At 55.9% G+C, this 26,093-nt stretch overlaps 1 protein-coding gene across 2 annotated transcripts in view; it reads left to right on the forward strand.

Moving 5' to 3' along the window:
- Nucleotides 1-12,783, forward strand: part of UBE3C (ubiquitin protein ligase E3C) — a 123,613-nt gene extending 110,830 nt beyond the window's left edge. For both annotated transcript variants that reach the window (XM_045496324.1, XM_045496325.1), the window contains 2 exons: nucleotides 1,328-1,458; nucleotides 11,184-12,783. In XM_045496324.1, the coding sequence (XP_045352280.1) occupies nucleotides 1,328-1,458; nucleotides 11,184-11,354 (302 nt within the window). In that variant the 3' untranslated portion in view covers nucleotides 11,355-12,783. The remainder of the gene's footprint in view (nucleotides 1-1,327; nucleotides 1,459-11,183) is intronic.
- Nucleotides 12,784-26,093: the final 13,310 nt, after the last annotated feature.

Here is a 26,093-nt window from a genome sequence, read left to right on the forward strand (position 1 = left end):
AGTGCCATTTCCTAAGCTTTCCTCCGGGGTAGCTCTGACGGGATAATGGAAACGGAGCATGGTTGGTGCTCCCCTGTAGATGAGCCATCGCTAAGAGCACACCTACAGAGACAGGGCGGACGGTGGCTGTCTGTAGTGGGGCATGGGATTCCTTTGAGGAAATGGGAATGTTCCAGAAGTAGATTGTGGACATGGTTGTAAAACTAAATTTGTGGACACGTTTACATAGATGAATATGTATATATTTATGTAAATATGTGCATGTTCATATGTATATAAATATATGGATGTATCTCTTTACAATTAATTTCTGTTGCTGGAAATTTGAACTCTAATGTTTATGTAAAGGCACATAATACCTAAGGTCACTTTGTCCGCACTATCAAGTCATAAGTTTAAAAAAATGAAATCAATGCAACCTCTTCTTTGCCAAGAAATTGTCTTGGGTTGTTTTGCATTACCCTGTCTGCTCTGGAAGCTTGTACCTTTAATGATCTTAGCTATTCCAGTAAATAGGTTTTAAAATATTATCATATTCATTTTGGTGCCAATTAATGCACTTAAGATATTTTATCGATGTTATTTCTGTAGTATATTAACAATGAGGGAACAATATATAGCAATTATTTCAGTTTTAGGAAGCACTTAGCTAGATTAAAAGCTGTAAGTAGCAGATAGTACACTTAAGAATAGTGGTCTAATCGTGGGCTGGGGTGGGTTGGTAGCCTGGGTCTGTGCCTTCTTGTCACAAGGGCGGGTGATAAAATGAATTTAGACCCTAAGATCATGTCGGCCAAGTAACTATCTCTATTAGAAATAAAAACCCCAGAGTGTGCTGTTTTCAGGTCTGTGACTCTTGTGTAAATCCTTTGTTAGTTAGGGTCTGCTGCTCAGGGGTGGTGGGTTTTCAACCCGCAGAGGAGTCAGAACCCAGGCCTTTGCAGCCAGGACCCATCCCGGGGGCGGGCGGGGTGTTTCCCATTCTGGCCTTTGGTATTTGGGCCTTCCGGAGGTTTCTGTCCCCTCATGTACTCGTCCATCATCTCCCAGGAGCAGAATGAACGGGGTCTCCAGGGGCGCCTGCTCCTGGCTGGCTCAGGCGTGAGTCAGGGTTGTGAGTTCAAGCCCCCTGTCAGGAATGGAACATACGTGGAGGAAAAGAAGGGTGTCTCTAGAGCTGGCTTCCAGCCACAAGCCAGCGCCCATCACTGTAGCGGGCGGACGAAGGTGGATCACTCTTAGCAGTCTGTTGCTCTGCTGTTTCTGGGAGAATCCTCCTTTTGCAATTACCTTGTTTTTAGTAAAACATTTATTCCCGTTGTCCTAGGAGGCTATTCTGCTGACCATCCTGTGATCAAAGTCTTTTGGAGAGTTGTGGAAGGATTCACGGATGAAGAGAAGCGCAAACTGCTCAAGTTTGTAACCAGCTGCTCCCGACCCCCTCTCTTGGGGTTTAAGGTAAGGGCTTCTGTGCCATGTGCTTTGAGCTCCAACTTGTAACCAACGAGGACGGCCAGCAGGCCCCATCTGTCCTTTGTTTTCCGGGCAGCGTAGTGCTTCTATAACCCCAGATTCCGGGGTGTTGTTACGTTAGTAGGTGTTTCAGCCAGATCAACTAAGGATTGGCCGTTACTGTATATGAAGGTGCTGGGCCCAGGGTTGACCTGTTGATGTGGTGGTGTGATCATGATGGCCCGTGGACAGGCCCTGCAGGCTGGTGGGCTCACTGGAATATGAATGACCAGTGTCCTACATCTGTGATGCATCGTAAGCTGGTTTTCCTACCGAAGGAAACACGAGCTAAAAATGTTGATGTAGTGTATTTGGGAAGAATAAGGTATGAGTACAAGTGCACTTGACCTTTGAATAACACGGGGTCGGGGCGCACTGACGCCCCCCATGCAATAGAAAACCCACGTATAATTTCTGACTCTTCAAAAACTTCACTACTAAATAGGCTGCTGTTGACGAGAGGCCTTACCAATAACAAATGGCCAATTAACACGTGTCTTATATATATTATACATCGTACGCTTACTGTGTAGTACGCCAGAGAAAAGAAAAGTTAAAATGGTAAGAGAAGATAAGATACCTTTGTAGTACTGACCTGTATTTGTTGAAAACAATCTGCACAGAAGTGGATTCATGCAGTTCAGACCAGTATCGTTCATGGGTCAGTGGTATATTTCTCCCTGGTCGTGCACTGTTACTTATCATTTCTGAGAATTAATGATTGCCTCATATAATTCACCTTAATATTAGTGATTAAAATTGGTTAAGGGGCAGTTAGTGTGTTTCCCTTATTCGTTGTAAGTTAAAGCAGCATCAGTGGTCTAAGACACACATGGTGTGTGTGTTTGGGTGTGTGTGTGTGTGCGCGCACGTGTGTGTGTGCAGTACAGAAGGGTATCAATCAGAGGAGCTCGTGCTGTGAGACATCGGGCAGGCTTGCACCTTCCAATAACCTATGTTATTCTTTTCTTTAAATGTCTACTTTGAAATTATTTCAAAAGTGTAGAAAAGGGAGAACTTCTGGTATGTAAATTGCGCTTCAGTCAAGCTGTTTTTAAAAAATCAACATCATTAGGGGCGCCTGGCTGGCTCAGTCTAGAGCATGCGACTCTTGATCTCGGGGTTGTGAGTTCAAGCCCCATGTTGGGTATAGAGCTGACCCAATAAAAAATATTTTTATTTTTTAAAAATAAAAAAATCTTTGGGGCTCCTGGATGGCTCAGTCAGTTAAGCGTCCAGCTCTTGATTGTGGCTCAGGTCGTGATCTCATGGTTTGTGAGTTCGAGCCCCACATTGGGCTCTGCACTGACAGTGCAGACCCTGCTTGGGATTCTCTCTCTCTCCCTCTGTCTCTGCCCCTCCCCTGCTCACGTGCTGTCTCTCTCAAAATAAATGAACTTTTTTTTTTTTAACTTAAAAATAAAAAATCTTTAAGAACACTTGACATCAGTAGCTTCATACAGCATTTCCATCGTGCGGTCAGAGCTGGAGCCAGCAAGTGGAGGAACGGGAGAGGGGCGGGCATGAGCACGGTGGTCTTACTGTCCACAGGACCTGAGTCGTTGACACCTCACAGTTTGGAAGCGGTGATGAGTTAGGATATGAAGATAAACCCGTTCGTGAGTAATAGTGACATCAGAACTAAAATCACCTTTCTGTCTTCCACATTATCAGAGAGGGAGAAAACAAGCATCCAAAACAAGGCAAACGGTACCAGCCACATGTAGAAAACAGACGTAGCCAGATGTAGAAAACCGCACTCAGAGTCATAAAATAGACACTTAACATTAATGAGAGAAGGCTGACCCCTTCCAACAGTGAATATACATAGAATAACACCATATGTTAAAGGGTTTAAAAACTCTGCTGTGCACAAGCGACACACCGAAACAGTGATTCACGAAGACTGAGTGATGCTTCCGACCCGGCGTGTAAGCCCTGCCCCCGAAACAACTGTGTGAACCTGCCCTGTGGCCTTATGCGCCAGCACCGACCAAACAGCCTGAGGGAAACGGGTCTTTGCTTCTTGGTTCCTGCTGGGCATGTCGTGGAGTGTGGGGCTGTTGCGTGTGGGGGCCCACAGAGCAGAAAGAATGCAGGGGGCGGTGCACAAGTGCATGGACCCCTCGGACCCCGGAGAGGGTGTTCACTGGACCAACTTTTATCATCATCTGGTGATGGAAACAGTTCTATAAACGAAATTCTCCATATGAAGATCGTAATACCGTTATGTAGTTTTATTGGTAACATTCATTATGAGAAACCAGGCTTCTAGTATCTTCCAGTTTCTAAATGACCCCCACACCTAGAGGTAAAAAAAAATTAAACACCTACTTTCGTGAAGGGAAGTTTGGAGGACCTGCTCCCATCAAAACTGAGTGGAGGACCCAGAGATTTCTGCCAGCGCCTGGTTAATTAGTCCCAGGCCAGTAAAAATTAGGGGTCTTGCTGGAAGAGGAAGGTTCGGAAGGTTCCAGCCATTTTAGCAGCCAGTGCAGGAGTCTGTGTAAAAGGCCTGTGGGAGCGCTGCAGGTTGGAGGGAGCAGTGTGGGCTTTATGTTGGCTTTTGAATCCCAAATAGTGAAAACCCTCTTGTCCCCTGTTGGGGACCCCACACAGTCATAACTGAGTTGTCGCTGTCACATGAGTGTTACTTGTGGAAGTTATGAGACAATCTTCCTATCTTGGATTTTTTTTCAATGATCTAAAGCCTATTAAATGTAGAATTTAATGTAGAGTTTTCAAACATCTTTGCAGCCATCATAAGTTAGACTCCACAGTTGGAAGAAGTCACCTTGCTGTGTGCGCTCTCCAGTTGGGCCGCGTGCCCGGGGAGGCTGGTGGGACTCGGGTGGGGGAGGAGGGCGGCCCGCGGGTGGAGGACCGCGAGGCAGAGGCGGACGTGCGTGATTTACAGGTCACGAGACTCCTTAGCGCCGGCTTAGCGGCGGAGAACAGCGCCTGCTAAAGCTAATTAAAGTTTAATATGTTCAATGAGTGCGATGGCTACAGACAAAAAGGTCATTACAGCACTGTAGAAAATTGTTAAGTTGCCATCAGGCCACATAACAAATTGATGGTTTTTCTTACTCTGAATTAATGCAAATTCCCGTTGTGCTCTATTTAATAATGCACGAAATAGTGCCCTTGACTCAGATTGCAGTGAAGAACTTCATTTTTTTTTTTTTCTTTACTTTTAAGACTCCAAGTGGGAAATTCAATTAGCATTCTGAACGGAAAGCCAAACCGGGGCATTTTACTCCAAATGCCCTTGAGCTCTTCCCGCCCAGGCCGTTGCTCGCCCTCCTTCCCCGCGCCTGCCCTCCTGTCTCACCGTGTGATGCTTTCATCGCAGCTTATTCAAGCATTGCAGAAAATTATTGTCCTCAATGCACTCAAAAGGCTAAATAATAAATGTAATATCCTTTCTGTTTCTCTTTTGGATCCTGTTTTGACACTTTTATGAGACACTTAAAATAGCATATGAACTGTAATTGTTTTATTATTTTTTTTGAACTGTAATTGTTTTAAAAGATAGTGGTTTTTAGCACATACCGTATGCCACGTATACTGTTTGAATAAGCTTTTTTTTTTTTTAACATTTATTTATTTTTGAGAGACAGTGCAAGTGGGGGAGGGCAGAGAGAGAGGGAGACACAGAATCCGAAGCAGGTTCCGGGCTCCGAGCTGTCAGCACAGAGCCTGATGTGAGGCCTGAACTCACAAACCGTGAGATTATGACCTGAGCTGAGATCAAGAATCGGACGCTTAAAGACTGAGCCACCCGGGCACCCCTTAAATTTTTTAATGTTTATTCATTTTTGAGAGAGAGAGAGAGACAGAGCATGAGCAGGAGAGGGGCAGAGAGAGAGGGAGACACAATCCAAAGCAGGCTCCAGGCGCCGAGTGGTCAGCGCAGGGCCCGACGCGAGGCTCAGTCTCACGGACCGTGACGTCATGACCTGAGCTGAAGTCGGATGCTCAACCGACTGAGCCCCCCAGGCTCCCTAAACGAAGTTCTTCATTGAACAGTGGAGAGATGTCCAGGGGCTGATTGGTAAGAAGCGTGTAAGTCTCCATTCGGTGTTCTGTGGGCTGTTCTCTTAACCCGGTTTTGCCCACGTCATAAAATACACACGAAATTCAACATATAAACGAAACCAGCTGGAACGCAATTTGGGCCCGTTGGGTGCCTGTCGTGCTGGGTGACATGGTCTCCTGGAGTCCCTGTCAGAGGAGGGACACGGTTCCAATTTTGCTCGCTCGTTTCCACTACAGTGGTTGGTAGGTAATTATTTTTTATACTGTTTGACCATGATTCTTAAATATAATTTAAGCTGATTGTGTGCTCAGTCACGTAGGCCTTTTTTTCACTCAACGTTACATCAGGGTCATTTTTCCTCATATTAAGTCATCTTTGAAATATTTTTAATAAACGTCCTGACGTCCAATCATGTGAATTTGCCACAGTTTACTTCCTGTTCCATCAGTTGTTTACAAGCCTTCCTTCCTACTGGTATGGGGACCATCTTCATGCATAAACCTCCGTCCAGGTCTGCGACTGCTGGTGCACAATACAGTCCTGGGGGTGGAGGTCACGGGATGTGGGTGTGTAGGCGCCAGACTGCCCTTCACGGACAGTTAATGCAGGTCATGGCCCGGAGAGGAGGGTTCAGAGAAGGTGCCAGTGGGTGTGCGCGTGAGCAGGGGCCGGGTCGTACGTCCGCCTGGGTGCTGGCGTTGGAAGCACAGGCTCTCTTGTCACAGCTCTGGGGAGGAAGGGCACTGACCCGGAACTGAAACCACCCTGGTTCTGGATGACCCCACCCCCTCCCCCGGCACCCGTGTGGGTAGGCCGCCGTTTTGCCTTCGGGGCCCCGTGTTCTGCACCGGGACAGAGGGGGTGCGGCACACTGGGTGTCTGGAATCCCGTAGTCATGGAGCGCCAAAGCCACGCGTGCCCGAGAGTTAGCAGATTCAGGCTTTTGGGATGAAGACCGTCTCCACGTCTTCGCGTCCGCGCTGGAAGAGAACACGGAAGGCCCGGCCTATGTGTGATGAAGGTCTGTGTGTAAGAGATGGATGGAGCCCCCGGTCGTTTGTAGCCAGCGAAGGATTGGCGTTTCCAGAGGCCTCGCGCTCAGCCTGCCTGACCAGTTCAGCCTGCAGATACGCCTGCACAGGGTGTGAAATAACTGAAGCACGTGCTTATTCACAGCATCAGTATTTGTAAACATAAGGAAATGAGTAATGCCCATCAACGAACTGCTGCGTACATCTAGGGCAACACTGTGCAGCCTCAGAAGCAGGAAGCTGGATCGATACAGAAAGATCGCAAAGACACATTATCAAGGGAAGACTTACACACAACACTGTACGTACGCATTGTGCTAACGTTTCATATTTTTTACGTACTTATTTAACTTTTTTGACGTTTATTTATTGAGAGACAGAGAGACATAGAGCATGCGCAGGGGAGGGGCAGAGAGAGGGGGAGACACAGAATCCGACGCAGGCTCCAGGCTCCGAGCTGTCAGCACAGAGCCCGATGTGGGGCTCAAACCCACAAACCGTGATCGGTAGATCATGACCCGAGCCAAAGTCAGACGCTCAACCGACTGAGCCACCCAGGCGCCCAACATTTCATAGTTTTTTTTTGTTTTTTTTTTTTCAACGTCTATTCACTTTTGGGACAGAGAGAGACAGAGCATGAACGGGGGAGGGGCAGAGAGAGAGGGAGACACAGAATCCGAAACAGGCTCCAGGCTCTGAGCCATCAGCCCAGAGCCCGACGCGGGGCTCGAACTCACGGACCGCGAGATCGTGACCTGGCCGAAGTCGGACGCTCAACCGACTGCGCCACCCAGGCGCCCCCCATAGTTTTTAAATGGGGAGGGAGAAAATAATTTTTTAAGTAGGCTCCACACCCAGCATGAAGCCTAATAACATGGGGCTTGAACTCACGACCCCAAGATCAAGATCTGAGCTGAGATCAAGAGTCAGATGCTTAACCAACTGACCACCCAGGCACCCTGAAAAATTTTTTTTCTATTTATTCTTTTTCAAATTTTTATGTATTCTTATTTTTTTTAACGTTTATTTATTTTTTGAGAGACAGAGAGAGACAGAGCTTGAGCAGGGGAGGGGCAGAGAGAGAGAGGGAGTCACAGAATCCGAAGCAGGCTCCAGGCTCTCAGCTGTCAGCACGGAGCCCAACGTGGGGCTTGAACTCATGGACTGTGAGGTCATGACCTGAGCTGAAGTCGGACGCTCCACCGACTGAGCCACCCAGGCGCCCCTTCAAATTTTTATTTAGATTCTAATCAGTTAACTTACCGTGCAATATTGGTTTCAAAAGTAGAATTCAGTGATTCCTCACTTACATACCACACCCAGTGCTCAGCACAAGTGCCCTCCTTATACCCATCCCCCATCCAGCCCATCCCCCACCCATCAGTTTGTTCTCTACTGTGGAGGGCCTCTTATGGTTTGTGTCCCTTTCTCTTTTTTTTTCCTTTCTTTCCCCCTCCCATATGTTCATCTGTTGTGTTTCTTAAATTCCACATAGGAGTGAAGTCATATGGCATCTTTCTCTGACTGACTTATTTTTCTTAGCATGAAACACTAGCTCCAGCCACATGGTTGCAAATGGCGAGATTTCATTTTTTATGGCTGAGTAGTAGTCCAGTGTGTGTGTGTGTGTGTGTGTGTGTGTGTGTATACATATACATACACACACACACACACACACACACACACCACGTTTTCTTTATCCATTCATCAGTGGGTGAGCGTTTGGGTTACTTCCATAGTTTGGCTGTTGTTGATAGTGCTGCTATAAATACTGGGGTGCATGTACCCCTTTCGAATCTGTATTTTTGTATCCTTTGGATAAATACCTATTAGTGCAATTGCCGGGTCGCAGGGTAGTTCTGTTTTTAACTTTTTGAGGACCCTCCACACTGTTTTCCAGAGTGGTTGCACCAATCTGCATTGCCACCAACAGTGTAACGTCGTTCCCGTTTCTCCACATCCTCACCAACACCTGTTGTTTCTTGTGTTTTCGTGTTTCTTTGATTTTAGCCACTCTGACAGGTGTGAGGGGGTATCTCATTGTGGGTTTGATTGGTATTTCCCTGATGATGAGTGATGTTGAGCATCTTTTTATGTCTGTTGGCCATCTGGATGTCTTCCTTGGAAAAGTGTCTGTTCATGTCTTCTGCCCATTTCTTCACTGGATTATTTGGTTTTGGGGGGTATTAAGTTTGAAAAGTTCTTTATAGATTTTGGAGAAAATATTTTCTTGTATATGCACTAATCTCTGTGGGATAATACTTAAGACCCCCAAATATTACTGCTCAGGGGACGGGGGCTGGGCAGCTGGGACAGCAGGATGAGAATGTTTACACCGTGCCTTAAAAAATAACCAGAGTGACATCATCAGGTCTAAAAAATAATCACATTAATCCCCTGGTACCGTCAGTGCTCCCGGTACAAACAAGCCCCGGGCCGTCCGCCGTGCTTGCTTGGTGCCTGGCTTTGCTCTTTTCTCTTTCTGGTCTGTGCCGTCCGCCTCCCTCTCGTCTGGCACTTTGTGGTGTGATTACTGGAGGAGCTGGGTCGTTCCTCCTGCATCTCGTTAGGGGTCGTGAGAGGTCTCATCTGCTTCCAGATCTGAGTTTTCCTCTTTTGGCGGTAACGTTGCATAGATGACGTCTGCTCTATGTTTTCCGACTTGAGCACCACGGATCCGGTGCCGGGGAGTCAGCGGTGCGCGGTGCTGAGACCGGCGTGCGCGCCTGGGGTCGCTGGTTTGGCCGTCTGTCACAGAGGCCACTTGTGGACACTCCCTAGATCCATTCCTGGCTTTTTTTTCTTTTTTAGTGTGTCTTTATTTAGAGAGAGAGAAAGAGAGAAGAGCACGCACACACACACGCAAGCGGGGAAGGGGCAGAGGGAGCATCCCAGCAGACTCCATGCTGTGCTGTCAGCCCAGAGCCTGACGCAGGGCTCGTTCGAACTCACAAACCGCGAGGTCACGGCCTGAGCTGAAATCGAGTCAGACACCCATCCAGCCGAGCCATCCGGGTGCCCCTGAATCCACTCTGTAACGTAGGGGTGCGGCCGAGCCACCCGGGTGCCCCGGAATCTACTCTGTAACCAGGGATGAGACAACTGCATCAGCTGTGTTCCTGCTGCCTCATCTGTTCACTTACTAGCTGGAATTTTCTATAAAGAAAAACTTTATTTTTTCTCTTCAACTGTTTGGTTCCCCAGTGAACAAGTCACGATCACCCTTCAGCTTCCAGTGTTCGGAATATCGAGTGGGTGAGCCCACATCTCCTACAGGCAGGCGTACCTCTGGTTCCCTCGCTACCACGGTGAACGCTCGGGCTTTAACGTGTTCTGCGTTTCAGGCCGTTGCTGTCATTCTTTTTGATATTCAGAGTGCCCTCCTGTGGGCGGGGGTGCCTTCAGGTGGGCCCTTTAACCCACAGAGTTTGGGGAGGCTTTCTTGCTTTCTGGTGTGACAGATGGTGACACGTGTCATGTGCGCTTCTGGGCTCCACGTGGAATCCAGATTCCCCCCGGGAGGCCTGGCTCCTTTCTGTGAGAAATGAGACCAAACCTGCGTGCTTAGTCTGTTCCTGGTCACACGTGGGGGTTGTTTGCGGCCTTTGCAGGGGACAGTTAGGAAATGGTGTTTTTTACCCCTGAAGAGAAACATATATCACAAGTTCAAACTGGGACTTCCAGTTCAAATATCGGCTTATATTTGATTTTATATTTACATCTTGTTTTACCATTGACAATCTGGGTTTCAGTTCTCTCCTTGGCGTCATCTCCTGGTGAGTCCCAGGACCGCACAGTTGCAGTCCTTTGTGCCTGTGCACTACTTACGTGTAACACGACCACGGCTTTGGAACCACACTCGGGATGATGCCTCCCTACGTGACAAAGCCGTCAGTGCAGAGGCTCATTGTTTCCTTTTGCTTTTGGTATTTAGACGTTGTCCCCCCCCCCTTTTTTAAATGTTTATTTATTTTGAGAGAAAGAGTGGGGGGTGGGCAGGGGAAGAATCCCAAGCAGGCTCCATGCTCATCGAAGACCTGACACAGGGCTTGACCCCATGACCCTGAGATCATGGCCTGAGCGGAAATCAAGAGTCAGACGCTCAACCGACTGAGCCACCCGGCACCCCTTTCTCTCCCCTTTTGAGTGAATTTGGTCCTTGTCTTCCACATGGCCGTCCCGCCTGCCTGCGGGCCGTCCTGCCTGCCTGCAGAGTGTGCTGGTCTGGAGAAGACCACCCCCTCCCTGCCCTGGGTGCCTTCTTTCCCACATTTCCACAGAAACAAACAGGCCTCTGTATTCAAGTCTTCACCCTCTTAGCTTCTTGAATTTCAAACAGATTTTCAAAAGACTGAAACACAAGGCCTTAGAGGCCCTATTTACCGAACAGGTTATTTTTCCCATGAATGAGTGCTATTCTCGTCCTGTTCCCTGCACGGAGTGTAGTCTGGGGTGCGGTGAAACACCGAAAGTCTTTTGGGGAAATGTGACCACAGCAACTTTTTACTGTTTGAAGCAGGTGAGTTTTGTGTGCTTTTTAAGACGTTCATTCAACAGCCTGCCTGTTAAAGCCGCCTCGTGCACCCCTGTCTTTTCAGGAGCTGTACCCCGCGTTCTGCATTCACAACGGAGGCTCTGACCTCGAGCGGCTCCCCACGGCCAGCACCTGCATGAACCTGCTGAAGCTGCCCGAGTTCTACGACGAGACGCTTCTGCGCAGTAAGCTTCTCTACGCTATCGAATGTGCTGCTGGCTTCGAGCTGAGCTGAGCGGAGGCCGGAACTGACCCTCTGCAGAGAACCGACCGGTGCCCGCAGCACAGGCAGCAGCCCCCGGCCGCCGAGGGCGCTGGGGCCGGGCTCCCGCAGCTCTCCGCGTACCCCCATCCCTCATTCCACCCCCTCCATTGTCTAGATGGTCCAGTAAGTCACGGTCACTTACTTAGACGGACACTGCTTTTCAGATAACTTAGAATAACAAGGGTTACGTGCCATGCGGCTACGTTAGTAATTTGCCAACAAGAGCACAGTTTTGACTAGTGGCGACTCAGTGAAATTAACCAAAGATGAAGCTTTGGCTTTGCTGGTGGACTCGAGCCTCCCTCCGCTGGCAGGGCTCCTGGCGGGGCTCTTGGAGGGCGGCGCGTGCTCCGTCCGCAGAGACGTGGGGTCTGAGACGTGGAGACGTCACTCTCAGGGCCCGCTGCTTCTCGTGTGGCTGAATTGTTTACAATCCTAATTGTTAAAACGAAAGGCATTTTCTCTCCTGCTGCCTTTTCCCAAAGTGGTTAGGTCTGGAAAATACACAACGTGATAATATTTTATTTGTGCTGTTTAAGCCATTCCCCTGCACGGGACTAGCATGCTTGTTTCGGGGTACCGAGGACCACACCGTGGTGGCTTGGGTACTCCCGTGTGTGGGTGTGCGCAAGGGGACGTTCATCCCTCTTCCCTTCCTGGCTGCACGCTGTGGCAGGAGAGCTCCCGGGAGAGGGGAGGGTCTCGTCCAGGCCCCACGGCACGCGTGGCCTCTGAGAAGTGGCGACGTGGGGAGAACACACACTGGCATCGGAGTCACTTGAACCAAAGGGGCAGCTGCGGCTTTGCACTCAGTGTGGCCCGCTGTGGCCGGGCCATCCGCGGCCCACCGCCCTCCTACCCCGGGGCACGCGCCCCCCTCCCCGGATGCGTGGGGTAATGCGCCGCCTGCGCCCTCCCCTGCGCCTTCCGCTTCTCGAAGGTGCTGCTTCTGGAGGAAGACCAGCCGGTCCCACGCGGGCCCGGGGGAGGGGCGTCGGTAACTCTCTCTTAAAAAGGCACTTTATCGGGACCTTCCTTGTTGCTGGGTGATTCCGGTCTCTGAAAACGGAGTGCGTCAGAGCGGCCCTCCCTCCCAACCAGGGGAGCAGGGGAGCAGGGGAGCGGTGGGGGCGTGGAAGGGAGTGTGGAGGGGGGGCGTGGAGGGCCCAGTGGCTACCCCCCCCCCCCCCAGCATTTCCTGTCACCGGGGCTGGGGGCCGTGCTGTGGAAGTGACCAGAATTAGCAATATGCTTTTAAATGCGGGGAAACTGAATGACACTTTTAAGACAATGACCATATCAAAACAAAATGTATAATTTCGTAATTTGAATAATAAATTAAGTGTTTAAATGCTATTTGTAGTCTTGATATACAGAAATAAAATAATTAGGGTTTGTCCTTGGTTTTATTTTTATTTCAGGTTGGTTTATGGTGAATGTTCTGTATCTTCTTTACGTATTTGTGTGTTTTATTATCCGTATTTTGAAAATGGATTATCTGGGACTGAGGGGGATGGGCAGTTCTACTTCCTTGGGTTTTTTTTCTCAGCTGCTCTGAGCTTACTTATTTATTTGTATGTTCCAGTGGTTACATATTTGCATTAAATGTTTTCCCCAAGATTGTGTTGGAGTCCACCGAAGTCATTGTGATCACTTGTGGTCTGCCCTGCTGAAACGACCAAGATCCTCAGTATGCGCTGGTTTTGTCACGGACGTTCGAATGGCGCCAGGTAACCCGTGTGACAGCAGCCTGTGATCGTTCCCGCGAACCCAGTAGAGTCCGCAGGAGTGCCTGCCGTCGGAACGCGCCGAGAGGCTCTGGCAGACGGACCTGTGACGGCCCTTCCCGCGGCCCCCGGCGACCCGACTGCACAGCCCCCTGCCTGGGAGTGACTGCCACCTTCCCAGCCTCTTGGTGGGCCGAAGAGGACGTTGTTGAGAAAAATCATCCCTGAGGCAACACCCTCCTTGCTCTGCTGTGCCTCGTGCGCACTGCTGGTAGCTCTGTGCTCGAACCTGAACGTCGAGTCCTGGGGGGTTAGGCCAGGCACTTCTCACAAGCTGTCGCCTGCAGGTGGATTGTAGCCGGAAACCTAAAAGGGCACCGAGTTATGGCTGCACAGATGGCCAAAGCTTGGGAAGATCTGTTTAAAGAAAATTAAGATCCCGTGTTGCTCGTTTCTCGTGGCTGCCATAATGTGACCACAGACGGGTGCCCGTAGCAACATCTGTTCTCGGTGCTGGAGGCCCGGAGGCTCCCTGTGGGGAGGAATCTGTTCTTTGCCTCTTCCCCCTTCTGGTGGCTGCTGACGCCCCCGGGCTGAAGTCACATCTTCTGCCCGCGTCCAATCTCTGTCTGCGTTTCTCCTCTGTGGACGCTGGTCCGGTGGAATTAGGGCCCCAGGATCAGCCAGCGACCTCAAGATCCTCGATTACATCTGCAAAGACCTTTTATCCAAGTAGTGTCCATTCACAGGTTCTAGGGGACATGAGCCTCTGTTGGAGGCCGAGAGGCGAAGTTCACCACGCCGTCTGACAGGCGGAGCAGCACGGTGGACGTGCCCTTTAACTTGAAAGTTGGGAACCTCTAACTCCCGCGTGGCCGTGGCCCCCAGAGGCCTGCGCAAGTCCATCCTTTGCCATCAGGGAGTGCAGGGTCACACTGGATCGGTGTTACCCAGACTGGAACGAGGTGATCCAGGGAGGAACTCACAATTCTGCATCTTTTCTAAGCTAATTTATTCATTTTGAGGGTGAGAAAGTGTGAGCGGGAGAGGGGCAGAGAGAGAATCCCAGGCAGGCTCTGAGCTGTCCGTGCAGAGCCCGATGCGGGGCTCGAACCCACAACCCTGAGATCATGACCTGAGCTGAAATCAAGAGTCAGACGCTCAACCGACTGAGCCACCCAGGCACCCCCACAAGCCTGCATTTTTAAAGTGTCCCAGTCCTTCCTGGGAGGCTGTTGGAAAATGATTACGCAGCCTCAGAAACTCCTGAGCGGCCAAGACCCTCCTGTCTGGGGCCGCCGCAAGTCGGAACCGATGTGCGTAGAGTCTGTTTCCGCTGCCCTGGGCAGTACCAGGCTCTCTGCTGCTGGGGCAGGTCAGTTCCCTCCAGCTCAGGGGCCCCAGCCAGGGCTCCGAAGGATGGGCAGGGTCCCCCTGTGTCCCACCACCCCCGCCGCAGGCACACAGGAGGAGGGTCTCCAGAGATTCTGGGCCAGACCTTGTGTCTGTGTCCAGCAGCAGCTCCCCGCTTGGCTTCCGGGTCGGCCTCCCACACCCCGTGGGCCCAGGACACCTGCTGAACCCGCAGCTGGGCCCCAGATCATCGGCCCCCCTCCCCCTCCCCACACTGCCGCCCCACGCACCCTGCCAGCTCTCCTCCCAGAACTGCCAAGCTGAGGACCTCTTGCCGTGTTCTGCCACCTCCCTGTTCTCTGCTGTGGCCTCAGGTTTGCCTGGATCTGAGGTGCCTCCCGGCGTCCCCCTACTTCTGCCCTCACTCACCTCCAGTCTGTTTTCAACTCCGTCGCCAAAGAAGACCCTGGATCCCCAGCCGGTCTTTGTCATTACTCCGGGTGGGACTTTCGGGCGTCTCCCAGTAAGAGCCGCCAGTAACACCCAGATCCCTCTCTCTTGCTGACTGGGCCCCACTGGCGGCTTTGGTTTCCTTCCCTGGCCTCAGGGCCTTTGCACTCGCTCCCTAAGCATGAAGTTCTTCCCACAGACACTCAGGTGGCTCCCCCCTCACTTTCCTCAGGCAGTTCTTGACTCGGTGTCCCTTTCCTTCCCCAACCCCTGTCTGTTCCCATCATGACCTTTTGTGATGCATAGCTTCCTCAGTGGCACTGGTTTCGTTTTCGTCTAAACTGCTGTATCCCAGCGCCTAGAATAACGCCTAGCGCACAGGTGCTCAGTAATTGTTGAAAGAACTTGCTTCACGAAGGAAGAAAGGGTTTGCTAACCACAATAAGCTGCAAGTTAACGCCTCTGTGGATGCTCAGAGTGTGAATCCTTGGGCCCAGATTAGAAACCTTTTGCAAACAGAGTAATGAGAAGCTGATGATCTTTACGGCCTGCCCTGCCCTTCCGGCCCCAGAACGGACCCTTTCTGGGGCACTGCTCCTTTCCTGGGGACTTTGTTCCTGCAGTCCTGTCACTCGACACCTGCAGTCCTGAGAAAAGGGGGCTTTGTCAGCTTCCCCAGTGCTGGTTACCAGGTAACCCTCGGTCCTCCCTATGTTCTCAGACCCGCGCAGGCGCGTGAGGCTGTGGTATTAACGGTGTGACAGACAAGTCCCTGCCTGCCCTCCAGTCCCAGTCTGTCCTGGCTTCTCTTAGCGACAGCTCCCTACCGGCCACCATCAGGAGCCAGTCAGTCGACTTGAAACTTGAACCTCTTCAGAGAACCAGCCGGACTATCCTACTTGCATCTTCACGTGGTGACTTTAAGATGATAGGATATAGCGCAAGACTTTTTTTTTTAAGTTTGTTTATTTTGAGAGAGAGATGGGGGGGAGGGGCAGGGGGAGAGGGAGGGAGAGAATCCCAAGCAGACTCTGGGCCACCAGCACAGAGCGCAGCCTGGGGCTCGAACCCACAAACCGTGAGATCATGACCTGAGCCGAAGTTAGATGCCCAACCGACTGAGCCACCCAGGAGCCCCAAGCAAGGCTTTTAACAAAAGTCTTTAAGTTTAGGGGCACGTGGGCGGCTCGGTTAGTTAAGCCCTGACTTTGGCTCAGGTCGCGATCTCATGGTTTGTGAGTTCAAGCCCCGAGTCCCGCTCTGTGCTGACAGCTCGGAGCCTGGAGCCTGCTTTGGATTCTGTGTCTCCCTCTCTCTCCGCCCCTCCCCCACTCACACTCTGTCTCTGTCTCTCTCAAAAACAAACATTAAAAAAAATTTTTTTAAGTCTTAAAGTTTAAAATCCCATTGCCTTCCTTCCCCAAAATGTTACACATGGAGTTGGCATACGGGCAAGCAGTTCCACCTCCAGGGTTAAACCGAGACGTGGAAACGTTCAACCAGGCTCGCACGTAGGCTCTTACAGCAACATTAAGCACAGTAGAAGAAAGACTGATGGGGAATAAACAACATATCTCTGGACAGGACACCCGAAGCACAGGCACAGAAGCGGAAACAGATGGCCGGGCCGCCTCAAAGTACGCAGCCTCTGCACCGCAAAGGAGTCACCGACAGAATGAGACGGTGGCCTGCAGGTTGGCAGAAAATATGTGCAAACCACGTATCCGTTCGGGGGTTGGTATCCAAAGTGCACAAGGAGCTTCGGAGCAAAAGCAGCCAGCTTAAAAAATGAACCAAGGACCTGAGCACACATTTCTCCAAAGAAGACGTCCAGCCAGCCGGCAGACACGCGAAAAGATGCCCAACATCGCTCATCACCAGGGAACGCGAATCAAGCCCACAGCGAGATGTGACCTCACGCTGGTCGGGACAGCAAAAGTCAGCAACACAGGCGACGACGGGTGCTGGCGAGGACGCGGAGCAAAAGGGACCCTCGTGCACCGCCGGAGGGCACGCAAACTGGGGCGGCCACCGTGGAGAGCAGTACGGAGGGTCCTCGGAACGTTAAAAGCGTAAATACCGCCAATCCCATTTCTGGGTATTTACCCAAAGGAAGCGACATCAGCGTCTCACGGCAGCATCCTTCACGGTAGCTGAGACGTGGAAACAACCTAAGTGTCCACGGATGGATGGGTGGACGAGGTGTGGGGGCTCGGGTGACAGAGCCGCGGTGGTATTCCGCCACGAAGAAGGAAACCCTGCCGCGTGTGGAGGCCTGGACTCGCCAGGGGACACTCCGCTCGGTGAGGCATTCCCCACACGACGACAGATGCCGCGTGATCTCCCCTGTACGCGGACCCTGACCAAGCGGAACTCCTGGAGGCACGGAGAACGGTGGCTGCCAGGGGCCGGCCACCCCGTGCGCGGCGAGTGGCGCCCTGTGCCCTCCCCACACACGGAGCAACCCGGGTGGTGGCCGTGGGCGCGGCCGCCGTTCCAAGCCCACCGCGTGCGCGCCTGTGAAATCACGCACGGCCGAGCAGGTGCAGTTCTCGCCCATCATAACCACAGCAACGCTGGAAAAAACAAGAAAAAGAAAACCGAAGATGGAAACAAGCGTGCTTCACACGCTCCGGAGGCCCTGCATGGTCCTCGGGGCTCGGCGGTCCCTCCCCTGGCGCCGCAGGCTCCGGCCGCCGCTGTCAGTGCTACAGGGTTTAACGACGTGACCCCTGCAACCCTAGGACAGAGCGCCTGGGAAGCCCCAGCGTCAACCACCAGTGACTGAGCCTAAAGGCCTACAGTTACGCACGTCGAAAGGGGGCCGTACCCCAGGTCTCTAAATTTCTCTCATCTGGGCAAGATGTTTGTTTACTTACAGACGCAGCCTTTTTTCCCTCTTAAACACACTACCTTTTAGGACACTTTTCGGTTCGAAGCCAAACCACCCGACGCACACATTCAGCACCCAGGACGACGTACCCAGGATCCATCCAGCACCCAGGACGGGAGACGGTCCGGCAGCGATCGACTCCACCTGCTTCTTACGCGGGATTTGCCGCTTCTCTGGCACCACTACCCACATGTCCAGCGCGCGGCCGCGTCCCCCCCAAACTTGTAACCCAGGAGGGGATTGGCCGCCAGGGCAGAGCCATCATGCCGGGCAGTGGCTTCAGCAGCGCAGACCAGGTGTCCCCGAGGCTGCGCGTCTCTAACGGCACAGGGACCCCGTCCCACCCGAACACGAGCCCCCAGAGCCGCCTCCACGTCTGCTCGGTCCCCTTCTCACCCCTCGTGCCGCGTTTGTCCTGTGACTCTGTCTCGTGCTTTGCTTTGTGTGACGAGTCAGGAGCCAAGTTAAACACGAAGTGAGCTGTCCCTGAGTTTGGAGCCGGGGACCTGCTGTAACCTTGCGGTACGACCGCATAGACGGCATCACGGAGAGATGGGACCGGTGCCCAAGGCAGAGACGGGAGCCCTCCGGAGAGGCTCACCGGATGCCCAGCCCGCCGCCCCTGTGGTCTGGGGCCCCCAGTGCTGGAGCCACAGGAAATTAACCTGTCTCCCTCCTGCGGGGACCCTGACCCGTACCCTCCTGCCACCAGCCCAGCGCCACCTGCCCTTCCCTTGGGCTCTGTGACACCGCGGCTTGAGCGGGTCACAGGGTCCTCTGTCCCCCAGCCGTGTCTTCCCCGCAGCTTGGCTGGGCTCTCCCAGGGGGCCAGCCCTCGGCCTCCTCTGTTCTGTGCCCGGGGGGTCACCGCGTCCTGTCCACACACAGGCGACTCACGGCCGGGTCCTCAGCTCACACCTCCCTTTGTGCCCCACCTTCTTCCTTCGTGCACCCCGCTTGGATACCGCAGGGCGCCTCCCCGACCCACACCCCCAACCCATACTCAGATGTCCCACCACACTCTCCCATGTCCCCCAGGCCCCCCCAAACCCAGGCGCTGCGCCTCCTCCCCGGCGACTCCCGCAACTGGACGCCCACCCGCTGGCGTCTCTCACGGGGTCTGTGTCCCCCACTAGCTGGGCAGTGCCGCCGGGAGAGTGACCGGCTCGGCGCTCCTTGGCACCCGGTGCGCTCAGCGCAAATACTGCTAAGGAGGAAGGCAGATGGGCGTCGGGTGTGGACAAAAGACAAAATATTTGAAATAAGTATGATGAGAAATTTATCGTTTCCATGTTTATGGGTCAAAGACGTAAGTATTATATTTCATACTGAAAGGTCACCATGAAGACAAGGCCTCACACTGTTGGGGTCAACAGTTTCTGGAATTTTCTAGAACTCACTGACTCTTTCCTAATGTTTGAGCATCTCAGATTCCACACTCAAGCTGGGACCTTCCGGGCTCCTCCCCTCCCTCCCCCTGAAGTCATGGCCACACTCAACTCATCTCCCCTCTCCACCTCCTTGGGGCGCCAAGACCCCCCACCCCGGGCTCAGCGATTCACAAGATGGACCCCCAGCACTCACCGTGCGGGCTCACTCCTTTGGAAGGACGCAGATTAAAGCAGGAAGGGCGTGTGGGGGTGGGTCGGGGGAGACGACAGCAGCCGGGTGGGAAGGGCAGCCCCAGGGAGCTCACCAGTGCCCCCGTGTCCACAGCTTTTGTTGGCTTTGCTCACGTAGGCACACGACACCCATGACTGACCTCACTTGCTCGTCCTGCAGTCCCCTTGACGGCCACCGGGCACGGCCAGGCCCAAAGCCCCAGGGCACACAGAGACAGGCGCCTGCCTGGACAGGTGGGCCGTCAACCCAGCCCGAGGCCGCAGGCACAGAAGACACTCTTAGGAGGCAGGACATGACAAGAGCTGCCGGACTTCCCCGGTCCCCAAGACCTTTGGAACGTGCGGGGCTGGACGCCCCCCTCCACGGCACCCCGGTCTGCACCCGCACCATGCACACGGACCCGACCTGGACTGTTGTCCCGGGAGGTTAGGCCTGGGCCTCGGTGGCTGCAGGGGCCCCAGCACAGGGTCTGCTCACTTCAGTCATGGGCTGACACCACGTGGCTCCCAAAGTTCCCGAGGGGCTCCCCCACCAGCCTGTGCCCGTCTGGGAGGGCGCTAACCATGGCCTGACACCAGCAGAGCCGCAGCAACTATTTGCCGCCTGCTGCATGCAGGCTCCAGGAAATGGAAGGCCCCGGAAGGTGGTGTGGGGGCACAGGCCTGGCAGGAAAGCCGGGTGAACAGGAAGACGGGGAAATGGCTTCCGTGTAACTTGGAGCCAGACTGTGATGTCAGGGCTGGGGGCTTGCTGTCTGAGCTCCAACGGCAGGCCCGGCTGGCCTGACATGAGCACATCCACATCCAGGGGGACCAGCCGTTGATACACAACTGTCCACAGACAGGACAGAGGGATTCAGCTCGATCCATGCAACGGTGGGGGTACCTGGGGGGGGATGGGAATTATCAGGGCTCTGACGGAAACGCACGGTTTCCTTTTTTTATTTATCTATTTTGAGGGAGAGAGAAGGAGCTCGAGCAGGGGAGGGGCAGAGAGAGGGAGACACAGAATCCAAACCAGGCTCCAGGCTCTGAGCTGTCAGCACAGAGCCCCACGCGGGGCTCAAACTCACGAACAGTGAGTGATGAGATCGTGACCTGAGCCGAAATCAGGAGTCAGAGCTTAACCGACTGAGGCACCCAGGGCATCGTGCACAGGAAGGTTACTGACAGTGGAGCAAAAAGGGGCTTTATGTGAGGCCAGCTCCCAGAGGACCCTTGGGGCCAGGAGAGAATAGAACACCCTCTGTCCTTGGTCTGATGCTCCTTGGGGAGGACTTGGCCGGTGTCAGCGGAGACGTGGCCCCAGGCTAATCACCTGTGGCCAGAGGGTTGGGCCACGTCCCACAAAATAGCCCTGAACCCACAGCACTGGGTCAGGCCCGTGGCACCCACGGCCACCCAGGAGACGCTGCTGGGAAAGCGGCTGGGACCTGCCCAAAGGCACAAGGTGGCCTGGCACACGGGCAGGGTGGGCGGCCGGAGACCCCGGGCGCCTGAGACCAGGCCTTACCAGCACCGTGGTGTCGTGTGGCCTCCCCAGGGAGGGAGCCGCTGAGGGCGGGAAGGGGAGCCCGCCGGCGGCTCGGCGCCCAGGAGCTCCAGGGCCTAGGAGTGGACTCCTCACGAGGATGTCCACGTGTTTGAGGCCTGTGCTCCCGGGCCCCCCGAGGGGACACGGGGACATAGCCCGGATGGTGGCCGTCCTGTGACGGAGCTGGGACCGTCTGGCCTGGACTCGGTCCCCAGGGACGCGGAGCAGGTGGGGGGCGGAGGAGGCCATGAAGGTGTAGGTTGCCCCCCGCCCCCCTCCCCCCCCCCCCCCCGACGACACGCAGTAGCGTTGTTTCCCCCGGGAGCCGGGAGCCGGCAGGGAAGGGGAAAGCCTGGGGTGGGCGGGAGGGCGCTGTCGCAGGGGGCACGCCTGCTCCCGGGCCTCCCGCCCCGCCCGCGCCGACACCCCGCCGCCCTCCCCCGCCCCAACCTGCCGCTGACCGCACCCAGCCCGCAGTTCCGCCTGTGGCCGGCAGGGGGCGCCGGGGCTGCACGCGCCGTCCGCTCGCACCGACAGGCGTTCGCGTGCGTGTGCGCATGCGCCGGAGCTGCGCACCCTTGGCGACCACGCACGCAGCGGCTGCCCCTCCACCTGCTCGCGGCCGGAACCGGAGGCGGGCGCTGCCGGGACGATGGTCCTTGCTGCCCTGGCTGCGGGGCTGGCGGCGTTTCTGGGCCCCGGGCCGCACGACAGGGGGGGCTGGGCAGGTCTCACGGCGTGTCGCAGGCCGCGCTGTCCCTAACATTTGGAACACACTTATTTTACTTCCTTTTAAATACATTTTCAGAAAGGGGCGCCTGGGTGGCCGGGTCGGTTAAGCATCGGACTTCGGCTCAGGGCATGATCTCATGGTTCGTGAGTTCGAGCCCCGCGTCCGGCTCTGTGCTGACAGCTCGGAGGCTGGAGCCCGCTTCGGATTCTGCGTCTCCCTCTCTCTCTGCCCCTCCCCTGCACGCTCTCTCTCAAAAATAAATATTAAAAAAAAATTTTAAAAACATAAACATGTGCACCAACACGTGGGTCAAAGGCCCGTCCCAAGCCCACAGCGTGAGGGGCTAGTGCGTCTCCCCCTGCAGGGCACCCCAGCCTCCCATCCACCCCAACCCGCCTCACTGTGTTTACTTTAGCCGCTGCTTTTGTTAAATCCGAGCTGTCCGCGCTCGCTGTATGGAGGCTTCTACAGAAATGACCCCTCGGCCCCCACCTGCCCGCATGTCAAGCCCCGGGCAGCCGAGGAAATGGGGACGCCTGGTTGGGAATCCCTGCAGGACGAGCACACCGAGCGGCGTGTGGGGACCACCGCCCATCTGTCACTTCCCTGGGCCGCAGCCTGGTCGGCCGTCCCGTGTGCTCCTTGAACCAAGACTTCCTTCCGAGCCATTCCTTTTCCGGGTGAGGCATGCGGAGCCCCAAGACAGTGGGCACCTTAGTGTGAGATGTCGGCGTGGTTAGGAACAGGGTAGAAGCTGGGACCCCGGGCAGGATGGCGGATGGGCCGCTGGAACCCGTGTGGGCTATTCCCCCCAGGGGGCGGTACCCACGGGGTCCGGGCGGGGACCGGTCTGGGGACATTCTGAGTCTCCACAGCCGGGGCGGACGTGCTCCCGGCATCCATGCGTGGAAGCCAGGGGCGCTGCGGGCGGGCCACCGAGCTAGGAGCGCCCCCCCCCCCCCAACACGGAATGGTCAGCCTCTAATGCCCTCGCCTCACCTCCGCCGAAGGACAGATGAATGAATGATGGATGACGGCCCAATAAATGTTTTACGGCAGAGACACTTCATCTCCAGGCCTCAGCCTTCCCACCGGACACCTGCCTCTCCCTGAGCAGCTTAACTCCCGGGCCATCAATATCCAGTTTTTATGAACAGGCAGCACAAGGCCAGGCCGTGCGGGTTATAAAGCACATTTAATCTTTCAACTCATTTAAGACGCAGTTTCAATTATTTACATCTTTAGCAAAACCATCAGTCACATTAAGCGATCTGCCGTCTGGGCCAACTGTGAAATAGAGAGGCGGGGGCGGTAGACAAGGCCGCTTCGCCGAGGGGGGGGGGGAGGGGGCAGCCACAGGGGGAGGAGCAGGGCACCCCGCGAGGTAGGAGTTTCGGTGACAGTAAACAATTCCCGCATCCCAAGCGGCCCCCACTGTTCATCCGACGTCCCGTGACACCCACATCCTGCACCTTGTCTGGCAGCAAAGCAGGGAGGGCGCGGCAAAGACCGGCTTCTGGGCCTGCAGCCCAGGAAACAGGGAGGCCGGGGCGGTGGCCAGGACCACAGTCCCCACTGCGGGCCCCTCAGGACCAGTGGTGGCCTCCTGGTCGTCCACGGCGTCCCGCCTGGGCCCGGAAGCCAAGGACGCCGGCCCCACCCGAGGACCCCGGTCCGGCCCGCGGGGCCAGGCGGTAGATGGAAGTCGTCTGGACCCTGTCAGGACAGCCCGGGCCTGGAGGTCGGAGGAGGGAGGCCGGCGCAGGGTCTACGCTGCCTGCCCCAAGGGACACGGCCGCTGTTCAGCTGGGCCCTGGGACTGCAGCCCGGCGCCCCAGGGGCTAGAAAGGGGGAAGAAGGTGGACAGGGAGCCGCGTGGAGGGAGGGCAGGCCCCTGAGTCACCACCAAAGGATACTGGGCGGGGATGCTCCCCCTGTCCCTGCATCCGGAGCCACTGGGGAGGGGAGGGGAGGGACATCAGCAGGGCAAGCCCCCCCCCCACCCCCGCACAAACTCCATTGCCCCCCCCCACTCCTGGTTCACGCGCAGGACACGGGCCGCCTTCCCCGCCTGGGCAGAGCCGCGCCCTCAAGCCGTGCAAGTGAGGGCGGGTCCATGTGGTCCCAGAGCCCGGTTAGTGGAAATACCCTCCCCCACCAGCCCCCACCCGACCACCCTCCCGACCAGGTTAAGGCGCATGCACACTCGCCCTGGCGTGCGCGCTCAGGCCCCATGTGGGGACAGTCCGCTCGATGCACCTTCCTGGCCCTTCCGAGGGACCTTCTGGCGCTCCTGCGGCTGCCGTGCCCCCCGCCGGTGACCTCGTGCCGGGTCACTGGCCACGCACACAACTCTGGAGGCTGAACTCGCACGGGAGGAAACGCCAGGGGCAGGAAGGCACTTGCATGATTTGGGAAGTCACCGTTTGTTGTTCCACAAAGCCCGAGGGACAGAGCTGGCCCCGCGGTGGAGTGCGGGCCTGGGGGCTCAGAGGAGCAGGTGGGGGCCAGACTCGGCCTTTCCGGTGGGCGCAGACAAGGGTTTGCTGACCCCGGGGTTGTGAGCAGGTGTCTGACTCAGCGCCAGGGCCCCAGGAGGAAGGGGGCGAGGGCCTGGAGGGCCGTGACAGTGCCAACCCCAAGCGGACGTTGTGCACTTGTGACATTTAGGAAGCCTGGACTTCAGGCAGCTGTGTGGTCTGGGGGGCAGGGAGGTGGAGCCTGGGATGCAGGGAGGCGGGGCCTGGGGCGCAGGGAGGCGGGGCCTGAGGCGCAGGGAAGAGGAGCCTGGGATGCAGGGAGGAGGAGCCTGGGATGCAGGGAGGCGGGGCCTGGGGCGCAGGGAGGCGGGGCCTGAGGCGCAGGGAAGAGGAGCCTGGGATGCAGGGAGGTGGAGCCTGGGATGCAGGGAGGAGGAGCCTGGGATGCAGGGAGGCGGAGCCTGAGGTGCAGGGAAGAGGAGCCTGGGATGCAAGGAGGAGGAGCCTGGGATGCAGGGAGGCGGGGCCTGGGGCGCAGGGAGGCGGGGCCTGAGGCGCAGGGAAGAGGAGCCTGGGATGCAGGGAGGAGGAGCCTGGGATGCAGGGAGGCGGGGCCTGGGGCGCAGGGAGGCGGGGCCTGAAGCGCAGGGAAGAGGAGCCTGGGATGCAGGGAGGAGGAGCCTGGGATGCAGGGAGGCGGGGCCTGGGGCACAGGGAGGCGGGGCTGAGTCGCAGGGAAGAGGAGCCTGGGATGCAGGGAGGTGGAGCCTGGGATGCAGGGAGGAGGAGCCTGGGATGCAGGGAGGCGGAGCCTGAGGCGCAGGGAAGAGGAGCCTGGGATGCAAGGAGGAGGAGCCTGGGATGCAGGGAGGCGGGGCCTGGGGAGCAGGGAGGCGGGGCCTGAGGCTCAGGGAGGAGGAGCCTGGGATGCAGGGAGGCGGGGCCCGGGGCACAGGGAGGCAGGGCCTGGGGCGCAGGGAGGCGGGGCCTGGGATGCGGGGAGGCGGGGCCTGGGGTACAGGGAGGCATGGCCTGGGGGCGCCTCTTCTGGCCCCTCCTCCCTCTGGCTTCTGGGGCGGGGGGGGGGGGGGGGGGGGGGGCAGGTGAGAGCCGTCCATGCTGTGTTCCCCGGGGAGATGATGCTTGCTCTGGCCTTGTCTGTCCTGAGGTTTGACCCACTGGTATTCTAACAAGTCCCCTCACGAGGGTGCCTGTGGCCTCCCGCCCAAGACGGGGTGGATGAGCCCCAGTAAGTACGGGGGTCCCCATGAAGACGTGGGGCACGCGGAGACCCGCGGCAGAGCTGGCACAGAGCACGGGCGAGCGTCCAGCACCCCAGAGGGGACAAGGAGGCAGGAAGGAGCAGGTGCGGGAGGGGCCCGAGTCTCGGCACCGGCAGGCCTGTGAGGCCTGGCCCCACCCACACCTCCTTCTGGAAGCTTCCTTGGGCTCCGCCGCTGCTACGAAGCCTCTCCTTCCCCGGGCTCCCCAGAAGTTTACCCAGCACGGGTTTTTATGCATTTCTTAACACTTGTATGGGATCCCTCCACCCCCTTCCCCCATGCCCTCCTTTGTGAAGGAAAGGGATTCCCTGACCTGCAGACCCCCAGACGGTGGGGCTGGTCACATCTGCTCGCTCCCGGAGGACCAAGGCCGCTGGAACAGGCCCTCATCGATTAATGATGTCTGCCGTGGGCGCAGAGGGGCCCCTGGTGGCCTGTGTGGGAGGGTCGCCGTGGCTGGATGTCAGGGAGCGCCGGGCTGCGAGCCCGCCAGACTGACAGCCCCACTGTGTCCCCCGCTCTCCCCGCAGAGACCCCCTAGTCCGGCCCCAGAGTCCCCGGACGCAGAGCGCGGCTCACCTGCTTCCCTGTGGGCCTGCCGCCCAGGTGCGGAAAGGAGGGACACCTTCCGAGT

This window comes from Leopardus geoffroyi, chromosome A2 (genome assembly GCF_018350155.1).
Source record: "Leopardus geoffroyi isolate Oge1 chromosome A2, O.geoffroyi_Oge1_pat1.0, whole genome shotgun sequence".
Lineage (NCBI taxonomy): Eukaryota > Metazoa > Chordata > Mammalia > Carnivora > Felidae > Leopardus > Leopardus geoffroyi.